Genomic DNA, 15,603 nt, shown 5'->3' with positions numbered 1-15,603 from the left:
ATGTTGTAGATTTGACAATTCTGAATTCATAATATGTAAGCTCATTATGCGTTTTTTGCGGTTTTTTGCGTAATTTGAATTATTAGGGAGCAACATTTTGATCAGAATTGCAGAACTGCTAGAAGTGTGGCGTAAGCAAGGAGCTTTTGCGAGAAACAAAATGCCATATACACTTTCATAACTTGTTGATCTTGCTGTCCTATTAAGATTACTTGCGTTAAACCCTGAAAAAATCGTCACTTTTCGCAAAATGATAAACAAGCCCTTGGTCAAGCCTTTGAGATTTTTTTTTCTTGAATAATTTCCATATTTTTTATCCGATCTGGACCAAATTTGCAGGACGCATTTGAAATAGGACATTCATCTTGTGTTCCAAAATTGGGGTCTCTTGAAAATTACTTTAGATATTCGCTTTTTTTCAATTTCTGTGGGCGTTGACACGCCCACTTTTTTAAAATACCTTTCTATAGTAATAACCTTCATTATACAAGAAACCTGCATTCAAAAATCTTGTTAATTTCAAAAATTTTAATTTTGGCCACAAAAATGGGTCAAATTCAACATAGTGCAATCGAGTGAAATGAAACCACTATTTTGTATTTATAGTACTTATCATATGGGGTTTATTTGTATTTGTTTTGTATAGTTTGATGTTTTTTTTTTGTTGTATGGTAACAAAAGGCTGGAGATCGCATCGAAATGGGATCTGATCCTTCCTTATATGTTGTACAAGAACTGAAATTAATGCATAAATAAGTGTAGTTGGTAAATGGTATACAAGAGTAGTAATTATTACGCGTACAATCAAATCACACGCACAAGACTCAAACACACACATGCACATAATGACTCACACATGGACACATTGGGGGGTAGGGATGCGGGGATGTCTGGGGGGAGGGCAAACCAGGTTCTTAAAGCAAATGTGCATCTGTAAGATCAGTTTAATATACTGGTATATACTGCTCTGTATGTTTGAATGGTAGGTCCCCAAGCCCCATTGGGGCAGACAACAGTTGGGGAAAGCATAAATATGTATGTATATGTATGTTAGTTTGTATATATATATATATATATATATATGCATATATGCTCTATATCTAAATCTGTCTGTATATATATAAATATCTATTACTCGACGACAACCAAAAATATGCTCAACATTCATAATTTGATTCTCCGTTTACAAATACATTTTCAATGTTTAACAACAACGATTGAATTTATATGTATAAATATAACTATGCTTAACCAGCTAATTCACAATTAAATCTCTGCTTAAAATAAATATATATATATATATTTTTCTTTTTTCAATAGTGTTTGTTTTTTTGTCGTTTTTTGGAAAGCTTTTTTAATTTTAGTGCAATTTGTGATTGATCGCACTGTTATCGATAATCGCAGAGCGATAACGATTTTGCCAACGAAAAGAAATCGATAAGAACCGAAATGAAAATTAAACTGAAAAATATACTTTGAACACTTCGAGTGCTTTTCCTGTTCTTTGTTGTGTTGTTGTGTTCATGAAACTTTTGAATGCATTTTCGTTTTTGTTTTTATTGATTATTTCGTACTGTTGTTTGTTGTCTGTATATAAATATGTACAAAAAAATAGTTGGAAATCAAACATAAATTAGGTATTAATATAATCGCAACATTAATTCAATATGTCGATCATTTTTAGTGGATTCTTCTTTCATTTCTTTATAGAATTGTAGTCTTTGTGTAATAGTAAATTTAATAAAAAAAAAGCATCTTAAATGAGAGTAACTACTAACTAACTCTGGTTTGCGAAAGTGTGTGTGTATGAGAATTTGTGTATGTGTGTGTGTAGCCGAGACGACGCGACATAAGTTCGAAGGCGGAACAAGCGAGCATCCATGCGCAACTCTACAAAATATTCTCTTTTCCTCTGCCAACAACATTTTTGGCAGCATTTAGTTTGTGCTCTGCCCTCTCTTTCTACATGCGTGCCGTCTCTGTCTAGTCAGTGCATTTATGTACTAGTAATTTGGTATATATATAATACACGAATGCCCAAATGTTGTAATGATGTGCCGTAAAGTCGAATAAAAAAAATATATGCATATATGTATTTCTTCCTTACATATACATATGTGCATCTGCCTTATTTCTTTGCTGATGATGATTATGTGTGTGTGTGTGTGTGTGTGTGTGTATATCTGTTCGCGCAGTATGTTAACTTTAAAGGCATACTTAACAATGATTCAATATAGAACACACCCCGAGCACTAATACTACAATGCCTATATACTATATATCATATCGTATCATATTGTGTGTGTATATCTATAAAGAAGTGTATGTGTGTGTGTCCCCCCCTCTACTACATATGTAGTGTATATATCTTTTGTATTTCTAAGGTATTTAACTTTAGACCTATAACACACCACGATTCTGTCGCCATTTCTTCTTGCTCTGTGTTCATGCTTATCGCTGTCTCTCTTCATTCTATTTGTATAGTTTTCAACTCTAGCCGTATGTATGTATGCGTTTGTGTGTGTGTGTGTATAATGTGTTTCGGTGTGTTTGTGTAGTTTGCCTATCATCTAAAATCCTTCTTGGGCGTATCCATTGATCCGCGATTGTTTCTATGGAATATGCTTGGCCAACACTACTATCTCTATATATATATATACTATCTCTATATATATATATATATGACTCTGATCTCTCTCGCATCTTTTCTTCGTCTTAAAGTATCAACTGCTTGCGCTTCAAATGCATCCCATCATCGTAACTCGGTTGTTGTTGGGGCTTCAGTTGTTCTCATTCCTTTGAGCCTGAACCTGTCAAGTCTCCGCCACCTCCTCCTCCTCCGCCCATGTGCTGCGGTATGACTGTCAGACTCTTGGGTATCTTGGACATGATGACATTATCGATGAGCTTCTGCTGCTGCTGCTGTTGTTGCTGCTGTTTGAGCGTGAAAGTAATCCCACCTCCACCACTGCCACTCCCACCTAATCCGCTGCCGCCCCCACTGATGCTCGTCGCTGTCGGCTTGCTGGTGAGGTGCGGTAATTTGCTGGCGTTTCCAGCTCCGTTGCCATTGCCATTCAGTAGAAACTGCGAGTGATCCGGATAGTTTTTCCACAGCCACGAGGTGTTGTTGTCCAATCCGCTGCTGCTGCCCGTCGCTGCAGCCGCTGCCGCAGCAGCCAAGGCATTCACCAGCATCGGCTGATAGTTGGTCGCCTGCGTTGTCGTCGTCGAGTTGCTGCCGCTGTTGCTAGTCGTGGTCGCATTCTGCTGTGGGTTGCTCAGTGGTGGCATTGGCTTCGGCGCCAGACGTGCCAAACGCAATCCGCTACTGCCGCCTGGCTGCAGCGTGGGCAGCTGTTGCTTGTGTTGCTGCTGCTGCTGTTGTAACTGCTGCAACTGCTGGCGTGCAGTCTGTTGAGCTGCTGCCATTTTGCTGCTCAGGCCAGCAAAGTTCGACGAGTGCTGTTGTTGCTGCTGCTGGGATTGCGACTGAGACTGCGACTGCGCCTGGCCACCACCACCTGGCTTCGACTTGGCATTCGTCTTCAGCATCTGGTCGCGCATCAGCTTCTCGCGTCGCAATATGCACATGCGATTGTAGTCTATGATGGAAATGAGGTATGGCTTGCCGCCGGACTGCACCTGCACTTGGGCCGGTAGGCGACGTCCGTCGGCTGTTTGGAACAGCGTCGGCGACTTGTTCGGCACCTTGTGCTGCTCCTTCAGCGGTATCAGTGTGGGCTTCCAGCTCTTGCTGTCGTGTCGCTCCTGCGGCGACAGCGAATCCGGCAGCATGATCACACTGGGCGCGTTGGCAGCACCGCTGCCGCCGCCTGCCCGAGGCAATTGGAGTCGCTTGCCAGCCAGTCCGGGCACCGATGCAATCGCTGCCGCTGCTGCTGCTGCTGCAGCTGCCGCTGAGTTGACACTAGTTGCGATAGCCACGCCACTTGTGCGTCGTCGCTGCAGACTGATGAGCTCGGGTGGCGAGCTCAGCAACTGTGCCACATTCGTCGCTGCTGGCTTGCTGGGCTGTTGCAACACTGCAGCAGCAGCAGCCAGAGGTTTCTGTTTTTGCTGCTGCTGTTGTTGTTGCTGCTGCAGCGTCAGCAGCGACACCGACTGCTGCTCCAGGTGGCTACGCGCAAGCTGATTGGCCACATCCAGCAGCTTGAGCGGCTTTTCGTTGTTGTTCGCATTCGCGGCGGGTTTGTGATTCGATTGGTGCTGCTGTTGCTGTTGGAGTTGCTGCTGTGCCGCTGACAGCGGCAACAACTCGACTGCCTTGTTCAGCAGATTGGTCTTGAGAATGCTGCGACTGTTGGCTGCCGCTGCCGCAGCTGCTGCTGCGCTGCTTGTGGGCACTAAAGGCGGCGCATCCTTGCTCAGTGGCATTTTGTGTGCTGTTGTCTCCTCGACTGCTGACGACGCTTGCTTCCCGCTTTCCTTGGGTCGCGCAGTGATGGTGACTGCATTCGAGCTGAGCTGCTTCGTCAGCTTGTCCACGGACACATTGCGCAGGCGTTCAAGCGGCGTATAGTCTATATCCTCCCGGTTCTGGTTGCCGTTATTAACACCACCACCACCACCACCACCACCACCATCATCATCATCGTCGTCATCGTCATCATCGTCGTTCAGCTCAACCAGAGGAATGACCGCCTCCTGACTTGGCGGCTGCAACAACAGCGAATCAACGCTGCTCTGATTCTGGCTCTGCTGCTGCTGTGGCGTAATCAGGGCACTTGCTAGAACGCTGGCGGCATTCGTTGACGCCGCACAGCTGGAGGAGGATAAGTTGCTGCTGCCAGCTGTTGCGGTTGGCGGCGACTGCGACTGACCAGCAGCAACATCAGCTGCACTCTTCGCATTGTTCTGCAGTCCGCCGCAGTGGCCATGATCGTAGGAGTTGAGACGCTGACGCACCGTTTGTGTGTAGACGCTGGCATTGGGCGAGGCGTGTGGCGCAAGCACCAGATCGCCGTTGCGATAATACTTCTCCAGCAGTATCAGATGGCGCAAGAAGGAGCTCTGATTGCCGTACGGCTTCTGCAGCTCCTCCCACAGGCGACGCGTCGGCTCATCGTACTGCAGGAATGTTTGCACCCGTGTCCAGCCCTCGGGCGTGCGCTGGCTGCTGCTGCACCCGAAAGGCACCTTGAACTGCACGCCCAACTCCTCCTCGCCGTGGAAGAGCTCCCGCATCGATATGTTCGGATTGCCGCGCAGCACATTCGAAATATCAGCAGCCTTATCTTTGCCAACGCCGCCGCCGCCGCCGCCGCTGCTGGCAACGTTCGTCGTTGCTGTCTCGCCGGCCAGGTTTTGCTGGAGTATCGCCTGCAGCTTGGACATTTGCTTGCTGGTCGCACTGGCTGCAGCTGCGACTGCGCCATGGGAGGACGAGCTGCTCGAATTCGAGTCCGTCGCGGGCCCGTCGTAGTCCACCACCATAGGCAGCTCTGTGGACGCCTCATCGCAGCCAGCTGCCGACGATGCCGCCGACGCTGTGGCTACGGCAACTGTGCTGTTCGTCGAGGCGCGCACATCTTCGTCGTCCGCCTCGGAGACCTCGTTGCTGCCGTCCTGCAGATTGTGCACCTTGAGCAGCCTGCAAAGCGAGAGAAAAGATAATTATAGTAAATATCAAGGAAGAAAGCTAAGACCCTCTACGCATATCGAATAAAAACAACATGACGTATTAACTTTAAAACATACCAAATTAATGTTCCCAAAAATACTAAGATATACCATATACCACATATAAGGTATATTGATATAGTACTACATTCAAATATACCAGAGTTAAAATTATTAGGAATGTATATTGATATAGTAATATATTCAAATATACCAAACAATTAAAAAAACAGTGCGGTATTAATTTTAAAATATACCAAATTAATATACCGCTTAAATAATAAAAATATACCGAAAACTATTTTAGGTACATATATGGATATAATTAAGACCCCTTATAAGTAGATATTTTTTTCCCATACAAAAGTTTTTTTTGAATAACATCAACAATTTGTATATGATGGCAACCAAAATTGAAGGAATCTTAAAGCCTATTGATTGATTAATTTTCTCAACATTTCAGTTCTAAATTAGCTTTTAACTTTCGGATAGCGCCAGCTCCTAATTAGAATATCTACTTCAATGTAGAAGACTGAAATATTTCAAGCAAATTTTGTAGCTTTAGCGCTTGAAGACTGCAAAAAGATAAGCAGACGGAACATACTTTACTGGGTCACCACAGCTGCCTTTTTCTTCTGTCTCGGGGACTTCCTCTTACCTCTTGCGATAGTTCTTGACGAAATCGGCCTTTTGAGACTTGGTACTGTCCGGCGGCTTCATCAGCAGATTGGCAAAATAGCGACACAGCTTGCAGACGGCGGTGCCAACGCCCAGCTGCACAGGAATGCCCATCTCGGCCAGAGCCTTCTCCAGCCGATCAGTGTCCTGCTGCAAATGATGCAATCGATTAACAATAATCCTTACGACAAACACAAGAGCAAATCTACACTTACCGAGGTGATGTGGTACATGTGATTCTTGCCCAGGCGACGCTTGCACAGCACACAGCCAGAGGATTGAATGACAGTGTTGTAGTGCGGCTCACAGAGCCAGACGTTCGATGTGCCCACGGGTATCTCGAAGATCAGCAGGCATTTCTTGACGCTCTTCCGCACGCATTTGCGCCGCAGCGAATGACTCGCCCCATCGGCACAATCCTTGACAGCGCAGACACGAGCCGATGCGGAAGCAGCGCCCGATGAAGTTGTGGCAAAGTCAGCATCGGTTGCATCGCCAGCAAAGTGCTTGTCCAAGCTGTTGCCGCCTGCAGCAGCGCTGTTGTTGTTGTTGTTGCTGTTGGACTCGAGGTGTCCTGGCGCAGAGATGCGTTTCTTGTAGCTGGGCGCATTGGCACGTCGATCCACATGGCGAAAGCACGCATCGCACAGGCAATTATCCACAGTCAGTTTCTCCTCATCTGCACAAAGATACAAAAAAGAATCTCTTAGCAAAGAGACACAAAAAAAAAGGGAAAGAACAGGTCAACTTACTTGCGAGTATCTTTTGCTGACGCTCAACGGACTTGATCTGGCCGACGTGGCAGGGCGTGTCGTAGAGTCCGAACTTTCCGCTGCAGTAGTAGCATTGATCCTCGCACAGACGTCCCGGATGGAACTTGAACGAGGAGGCCTTCTCTGGTATGAGTATCTTCTCCTTCTCGTCCTTCTTCACCGTCTGATAGAAGCTGTGGTCCAGTTGTCCACCTTGGCCTTCCGAGTGTGACGAATCTGTGGTGCAACAAAACGATGTAAGCGAGATGTGTCGAGTGGCAGTAAGTGGGAATTCCATTAGGAATTCCTCAAATAAAATGTTATTGTGGAATATTGGGGAAGGGAAAAACGGAGAGCAGAAAATGGAAAACGGAAGAGCAACAAACAAAACAAAACTCAACAAAACGTAACAAAGTCAACATGCAACAGAGGCGGCAACACGCACCATTGTTATGTTTGCTGTGCTGCAAGTGTTGCTGATGTTGTTGTTGCAACTGCTGCTTGTTGTTGCCGTTGCTGTGATTCTGATTGTTGTTGTTGTTGTGATGGTTGTTGTTAGTAGAGCTTAGACGGTTAGTTGTCTTGCGGCCGGCGTTACCCAGATTCGGATTTGCATTCGATTTGCTCGCACCTTCGTTCTGTAAAATGGAGAATTGGACACAAGATCAGTTTTACTCGTAGAAGCAGCAGCAACCAACCACACTTACCTCATTCTGTATCGTGTAATAGTCTTCGGCATGGGCCCCATGCTGTCCATCGGCCGCCCGATCGGTGGCCCCGTGTCCACGTGCCCGTCCCTTTTGGAATGTCATCTTGAGCGATTGTCGTCGCACACCGTGCGCCGAGCTGCTCGCCGCTCCCGCATGGCCGCCTCCAACCACGATGCCACCTTTGCGCGTTGCACTCCCAATGCCCGACGTCGTCGGCGCTGCACCACCCGAGACGCTTGCATTGCCCGCTCCTCCGACAGCAGCGCCGTGTATAACGGTGCCTGTGGGCACCGCAGCTGCTCCTCCCGAGCCGCCGTTGCTGCTGCGATTGAGCTTGATGACCGTCTTGAGTGTGCCGCTGGATTCGATGTGCGCATTGCCCTTGGCAGCGGACCGCTTGCCGCTGGGATGATGCTGCTGTTGTTGCTGCTGGTGGACGGCGCGAGTGTGCGCCTCCTGGATGTATTCCTGACGCAGCTGCTCGGCTGCCTGATGTGTCAGCAGACCGAGATGCTGCAGATGCAGCTCCTTCTCGCGACGCAGCAACTCATCGTCGCCGTCGCCATCGCCATTGGTTTCCATCTTGGTCACGATCTTGTGCTCATCAATTGACTTCTTCGCCTCATCCACCATCTTCGGTTTTACCTCTTCCTTTCCCTCAACCTCGGCCTCCGCTTCCAGCTTGGCGGCGACAGCACTGTCCTCGCTCTTGAATGCCAGATCAATGTCCATGTCAATTGATGATTCGCAGTTGACAGCATCGCCACCGGCTGCGACAACGATGCCATCTGCGGCCGCAGTCGACACATTCTCTTTGTTCTCTTCGGGATATTCGACGCAATCCTCGCTGAGTATTTGCATCTCGGCATCGCCATCGCTCTCGCCATCGGCGTCATCATCAGCATCAGCCTCGGCATTGGCCTCCGCCTCCTGTTCCTCGGTGTAGGGTGCCACCTCCAGGTCGAGCTCCACTTGGCTTGGTTTCTTCTTTGCAACTTCCTCCTCAGTAGGCGGCAGCTGTTTTTCTTTCTCAACCTCCTCTTCCTCCTGCTTGTCCTTCACGACAGCTTCCGCTTCAGTGTCCTCAGCCTGCTGCACAATCTTGATTGAATCACATGGTGGCGTTGTTGGCTTATCCAGTGTTGACGCTTTGGTGGCGCTAAGCGCATTGCCACTGGCATCCAATACGCCTTCCTTAGCCAGCTGCTCCATAATCTCGCTCTCGAAGTCATCGTAGTCATCTGCCTTGGATGCTTGCTCAGTCTCGCCGTTTAGCTCGCCCGGCGAACTCATTGTCTCAGCAGCAACAGCAACAGCAACGGCAGCAGCTGTCGCATCTTCCTCCTCCCCTGCGGCTGTTGTTGTTGCTTTCTTCTCAGCAGTTGTTTCCTGCTCATCTGTGGTCTTTTGGTCGTCCAGTATTTCAGTGGTCTCATCGCCGCTTTCATCGACACGCAGTTCGTCCATGGCCGCGGAGGAGTAGGCGGAATTATCCTGTTTGCTCTCCGCATCCCCGTCCAGCTCAAGGATCAACTCCGTTTCGGCCAGAGTTTCGATTTGGGCCTCAGCATCAGCTTCGACCTCAACGTCAGCTTCAGCTCCCGTTTCAGCCTCAGCGTCGACTGTCGTTTCCGTAACAATTTGTACGATTTCGCCCAGCTCGGGATCTTTCTCGATGCCCAGATTGTTGGCCAGAAATTCGGGCTTCTTATAGAACTGCTTTACGCTAATGGCGCTGACACCCTCGCTAATCATTTCTGGGCTCAGCGAGGGCGCCTTGCCAGCTTCCGTCTCGTTCTCGTTCGCCGATGCGGTTTCTCCCGCCTCTATTTCTGTTTCCTGACCTGTTGCCAAGTCCTTGACCGTTCCCTCGACTGCTGTTTGTTGCTCCACCAGTTCATTGGCAGGTGATGCCTTGATTGCAACCGGATCAGTGTCGACTGTCAGCGGCTCGATGCCATTGGAGCAGGCGGCAGCACTTGTTGATGGTGGTGCCTCCTCGACGGGCTCCGGATCGGTCGGTTTTGTGGTCACCCCGGCATCAAGGCTCTCCTCAAAGTCCATGGTCATCTTCTCCTGTTTTATCTCTGCCGTGGCCAGCAACAAATCATCCATGGAACTGGATGCCAGACTATCCTTGGAGTCCTCGTCAACGCCAGCGTTGCCGGACGACGACGACGTCGGCTTGGCGACCAGGAGACTGCGATTCAATGAACCGACCCGGCGGCGCTTCGAAGCCGTGGGCGGCTCAGTGGGCGTGGTTGCCAACAACAGACACGGCGAGCCGGCCTTGCTGTGGCGTGTGGCACGTGTGCTGCTCCCAGTGCAACTGACGGGCGTAGTCCGCGTTTGGGGTCTGCCTCGACCACGTCGACTGGCCGTCGATTGCTGCACAGCGGGGGAGGGCAACTCGGGTGTGTGCATGGGAGTATCCTCGGTGTCGGGCAGCTCCAGCTTGATGTTAAGCGTTGACGACGAACCCGACGACGACGACGAGAATTTGGCGGGCGTGACAGCGACTTCATCGCCAGCCAGCGATGCCACACTCGAGTCGGGATCGTCGTCCTCTTCCTTGACCTCAACTTTGGTGTATTTCAAAGCCAAGCTAGACTCGTTGGACGCGTCGTCGATGGAGCGCTTGCGCTTAAGCAGCGCTGGCTTTTTTCGACGACCCCGAGCCGGCAGCTGGGGCTCGTTGTTGACCGTTGACGATTGCCGGCGATTGCGGGTGACGCGTGTGTTGTTGTTGGCGGCCATGTTGTTGGCCAGCTCTTGAGCGTGTGCTTTGCGTGTGACACGATTGCAGGTTGTGGCGGGAGTGGACACAGGAGTGGGAGTCGGAGTGGAAGTGGCAGTTGTTGGAGTTGGCGTCGTCTCTTTTTCTTTATCTTTACTGTCCAGCACTGACTTGACATTGTCTTTTGTGTCTTTCGCTTCGTCCTCGAGCTCAAAGTTAGCCAACTCCTCTTTCACATTGAGTTCGTCCTGCAGCTTCGCCTCGCGCATCTCCTTTATGGACTTACGACCGCGTATAATCTGACGATCCGTTGAGCCCTTTCTCTGGTTATTTTGGCTGTTGCTGGGCTGCTGATCCTCGCCATCGCTGGCAGCACCCAGCAGCAGTGGCGATGACAGACGCGTGTTCCGCAGTATCTTTGTGTCCGTCAACGACTTTCTAGGCGAGCCGCTGTCTTTCACAGTCGCCTCTGGCGTCGTCTCCTTGTCCTTTTCCTTCTCTGTTGGCCCTTGCTCTACCTCTTCCTCAGGAGTTGTTGTCTCCACTTCTCCATCAGACGCTGCCGTTGTTGTTGCTGACGTTCCTCCAGTTGCAGATTCATCACCGCCCGATACAGTTCCTTCCAATTCAAGTGTGGGTGATGTTGCTACATTATTGTTATCCGATTTTGCTGCTGCTGATGTTGTTGATATTGCTACTGTCGCGGGCTTGCGCGCCGACATCCTCGAGCTGTCACGGGGCAAAGCTGGTGACGCTGCTGCCGACGATGTCGACGCTCCTATTTTGACGCTTTCAATACACTCGCCGCCGCCGCCAGCTGATCCAGCTCCTGCTGCTGCTGCTTGCGGTCGTCGATATGTCTGTGACAACGAATCTCTGGCTGCTCAGCTTGTAAATACTTGAGAGCGTTGTTGTGATTTGGTCCCATTTGTTGACTACCTGCGAAAGAGAAACGACGATTTATTAAACACAATGTGACACGCCTATTTTCTGTTGATTTAAAAAATCATGTACAAAGTAAACGCCTGCCTTTCCGAGCACAAATATTTAATACTCCATAGTACTTAGTTTACAACCCAAGGGGTTTACTTTTATTTTTCAAAATTATAATCCATTATTATTGAAAGATACCATTCCTTAATCTTTTCGATAAAAATGGGTTTTTGTTTGGGTTTGTAATATTAAATGTTTAGAAATGCAATTTGAAGAAAGTTCTTATTGTAGAATTAAATGTCGGAATTACAGCCTCAGATCTTATAGGTTTAGCTATTAGTGACCCAGAACCTTATTTAGAAGAAGACAGTTTAGTATTTGCTCAAGTATAGCGCTCTTGTACGTTCATTCATATATGTACATGCGCAAATAAAGTATTTAACGTATAGTAAATAAATGAAGATTGAAATTTAAGCGGCGAGCTTAAATGAGTTTTTAGTAGAAACGCAAGCTGCTTTTAAAAACCAGCTAGAAAATAATAATAATAAAATGAAAAGCATAAAAGTGGCCAAAGCGTTCGAGTAATTTGCTAAAATACAGCTGCATTTAAAGTAACTTTGCAAGTATTGCGCATACGACGCGTTGTCCGTGGTTCCTATTGACAGCAGCAAAAGGAACGTCGCAAAACAACAGCTATAGAAGGAAGAGGAAGCAGGATGCGTAGAAAGCTGTGTTCTGCGATGTGTTTTAGATTCGCAAGACACACTTCGCATACTGTGATTGTCACTCTCACACCCCGTTAGAGTCACTCCTCCCTTTCCTCCCTCACTCTCTTCGCTCTCGTTGGCAAAACGAGTTTGAAAGCAACAGCAGAAACAGCAGCTGGGGCTGCCAGAAGAAACCACAAGACAGCTACTACTAAAGTAGCTGTTGCTGCCGCTGAGAGAGCAACTTTATAACGACATTCAAATTGCGAGAGAGAGAGAGCGCAAAGAAAATGAAATACGAATTCATAGTCGAAGAGAATGCGAGAGCACATGGCGAATAATTACCGCAACAACGAAATGAAGAACTCAATAATTTTGGCTTTGGACTGATCCTGTCACTAGAGTTGATGGCGAACAGCGAACGAAGAAGACGCGCGTGCGAAATGACAGGCGCCATTTTTGCGCTGCCTGTCAACAGAGAGCGCCAGAAGCACACAAAGACGAAGCGAAACGAAGAGAGCGAGCATGCAAACGAGAGACGGAGAGAGAATAGAGGGAGAGCGAAATTGGTTATTTGTTTGATTTGTTGATGGGTAATATATTTTTTGCAACAACTGCAACTGCAACTAAACTGCAGCGACTCAGATTCGACCTTCGCCCAGTCGCCTGTGTGGCGATTCTAGCATAGGAGACAATCCGACATTTTCATTTGCATTGCCCACTTTTAACACTACACTTTCCTCACACAGCACAAAACGGATTTAATAACACTGACACAACACACACATTCTCACATACACTGCTGCTCACAAACACACACAGAAAGTGACAAGCCGGAGCCGCCACCACCCTCTGCAGCAGAGCAACGACGAAAGCAGTGGGAAGGCAAACACACAAATGACAGCGACAACAAACAGCGAATAAAGGAAATAAAAGCGAATCGCAAATAACAAAAATCCAAAATGAAGTCAGTATACATAATGCTCACACTAACACGCACACACACATATGTACTGCAGGCTCAGTCGTGAGTATGCAAAAAACAAAAATTAAAAAAACATTTTAAATAAGAGCCAACAGTAATGTCTCGAAAATTGAGAAACCGATAAATGCAGTTGTAAACACACTCACAAAACACACACGCGTAGCACGTAGCAACAAATCAGCAGCAGCAACATAGGGAAAAAATGGTATTTAATTTTCGTTGCGTTCGCTGCACATTTCTTTTGTTTTGTTTGCAAGCCAATATTACCCACACTGACTTTCCAAACGCTTGTATTTGTGAGCGAATATATAAAACAAAACACCCGTTTAATGTTTGTGTATTTTAAAATTTGTTGCTCCGTTTTGGATCCAAATCGGGCTTGTACTGTGTGTGTGCGCGATGTGTGCACAGCGTTGCCGCACGCCAGGGATGTAGGGGTAAAAAATATCGATAGCAAAAATATCGCGTGGTGACAGCTTCACCTCACACGCGATATATGTGCATATCATAGCCATATCGATGTTTTTACACAACAATTTTGCAAACATTTTTTAATGTTTTGATCTATTACTTCATCAACGCTATGTCAAATTTGCGAGTAATTTGAATTGATAAACAAAACAATATTATTTGTGGTGGTTTGCAGATTACACACAAAGTCGGAAAGCGACTGCAGCAATCAGGTGTGCTACAGGTGGAGTAGAGAACACAATGTAATTTGCATATGGTAAAATGAGGATTTGCGGCTTTTGTATACACACACTTTCAACACACAATTCACAATTAATTCTGGACCGTTGTTGTACAGAAACCATAGTTTGCATTGCGAAATTACCTGTCACAATTTGGATTCGAAATTAGCAGTTGCAATTTGCGCATGCCGATTGGTCACACTGCAAAATATATTTACCGCCTTGTTTATCATTTTGAATTTCGATAGATTGATCGGCGGCAGCTGAGCGCGTTTATTATTTACATACTTAAACATCTCTCTGTGTGTGTGTTTATGCTCGTGCGTATGCGTGTTACACTCACTTTTAAAGGATGCATTGAAAATAGCGAACCGACAACAAATTAAATATTACGAAGAGAGCATGTTGATGAGCACGAAATGTTCGCATGTATAATACATACATAGTTGTGCGTGTATTTTATGTAAATGAACGCCGCAGTCCAAGGACGAGTTTTGTGGAAGCTGGAAGTTAGAAATGAGCGCAGATCGTGGAAAGAGGAACGGGGAGATGAATGCCAGCAGGTGGCCGGGTAAAACTTCAACGGGGAAAACTGTTGCCCCAAAAAATTCACGTGAAACCACAAAATTAACAAGCATTTTTTAGTTTTGGGTTACACTTCTTCGGAGAGTTGAATTTTGTTTTTGTTGTTGCTCAGCTCAGCTGTGATTTATGCTGCACTTAATTTGTCAAATGTTTTTGGCTTGTTTGTTGTTCTTGCGAACATTGAAAGTTTTCTTTGAAATTATGCATGGGAGCATTTTTATTTGCAAGCGATTTGCCATCCACGCACACATACAAAGCTATTAATGCATGTATGTTCACACAACCATAGGCAGCGACACAAACACACACATATGCGACGGGGCACACACAAACACATTCACAAACAAGAGGCAGACGACGACGATACTTACTTAATTCTCTTTGTTTTTTTCTTTTTCAGAGTCGCCTTCGCATCATTTGCGAATTTTCCGCATTTATATTGTTATTCAATTAAATCGCGTAAATCAATTCGTAGTATTTTGTTGTATTCGCGTTGAATGCGAATCAAAGTCGATGAAAACGCGGTCAGTTTTTAATATACTGCACCACACTACACCAAACACACAAGCCAAAGCAGAGAAAAACAAAAAAAAATAATAATAATAATAAAATAAAATGCAGAACCCGACCGACAGAGTTGTGAACGCAAACACGGTACGAAGTGAAATAACAAGGCAAAATGGCAGCGCACAACATGTTGAAAGAGAGCGACCAAGAGAGCGCAGAGCGAGAGCGAGAGCGAGAGTGAGAACGAGAGAGCGGTGGCGGCGAAGTATGTATTCGCCGCCATTTGCCATCGCCGTCTACTCTGACTCGACGACAACATTTCAAGTGCTATCTTCGAAATACTCTTATGCTCACACAACTAAACATAATTAAAGGATGTATACAAATCAATATCAAGTTTAAAATCTTAATCAAGCACTGCCATGGTCACAGAGTCTTGTCGTTAATGCATCAATTGCATTCCAAGATTTAACAAAGTTGCTTGACATTCCCATTCCTTTTCATTTCCTTTCGTCGATTTCCGCAATTCTGCTGACTGGTAGGAAGGGTATGCGCAAGTCGACCAAGATGGGTCAGCAAAATGTACAATACTAACTTGTGCTGAATACTCACGTTTGTCGTTTACCGTTTGCTGTGTCTTTGCTGCTTTTGGCTACTGCAAGGACTTTATGGCA

General features: G+C 46.7%; 1 protein-coding gene across 5 annotated transcripts; it reads right to left on the bottom strand.

The window, feature by feature from the left end:
- Positions 1 to 621: 621 nt before the first annotated feature.
- LOC133848051 (uncharacterized) lies at positions 622 to 15,063 on the bottom strand. Of its 5 annotated transcripts, none has more exons than XM_062283420.1 (7): positions 14,794 to 15,063; positions 7,781 to 11,459; positions 7,519 to 7,711; positions 7,074 to 7,310; positions 6,537 to 7,000; positions 6,302 to 6,471; positions 622 to 5,614 (listed from the first exon to the last, which is right to left on the bottom strand). In XM_062283420.1, exons 2-7 carry the CDS (start codon positions 11,240 to 11,242, stop codon positions 2,791 to 2,793), a joined length of 7,350 nt encoding a protein of 2,449 aa, XP_062139404.1. In that variant the 5' UTR covers positions 11,243 to 11,459; positions 14,794 to 15,063; the 3' UTR covers positions 622 to 2,790. The 5 variants fall into 5 exon arrangements, with proteins under 5 accessions (XP_062139404.1, XP_062139405.1, XP_062139406.1 ...); XM_062283421.1 differs by lacking the exon at positions 14,794 to 15,063 and adding an exon at positions 13,413 to 13,519; XM_062283422.1 differs by lacking the exon at positions 14,794 to 15,063 and adding an exon at positions 13,292 to 13,514 and having other exon boundaries at positions 6,302 to 6,468.
- Between the last annotated feature and the right edge of the window lie 540 nt (positions 15,064 to 15,603).

The sequence above is a fragment of the Drosophila sulfurigaster genome, chromosome X, assembly GCF_023558435.1.
Source record: "Drosophila sulfurigaster albostrigata strain 15112-1811.04 chromosome X, ASM2355843v2, whole genome shotgun sequence".
Taxonomy (NCBI): Eukaryota; Metazoa; Arthropoda; class Insecta; order Diptera; family Drosophilidae; genus Drosophila; species Drosophila sulfurigaster.
The sequence above is the reverse complement of the archived record's forward strand: the minus strand, read 5'-3'. Positions and strand labels throughout refer to the sequence as shown.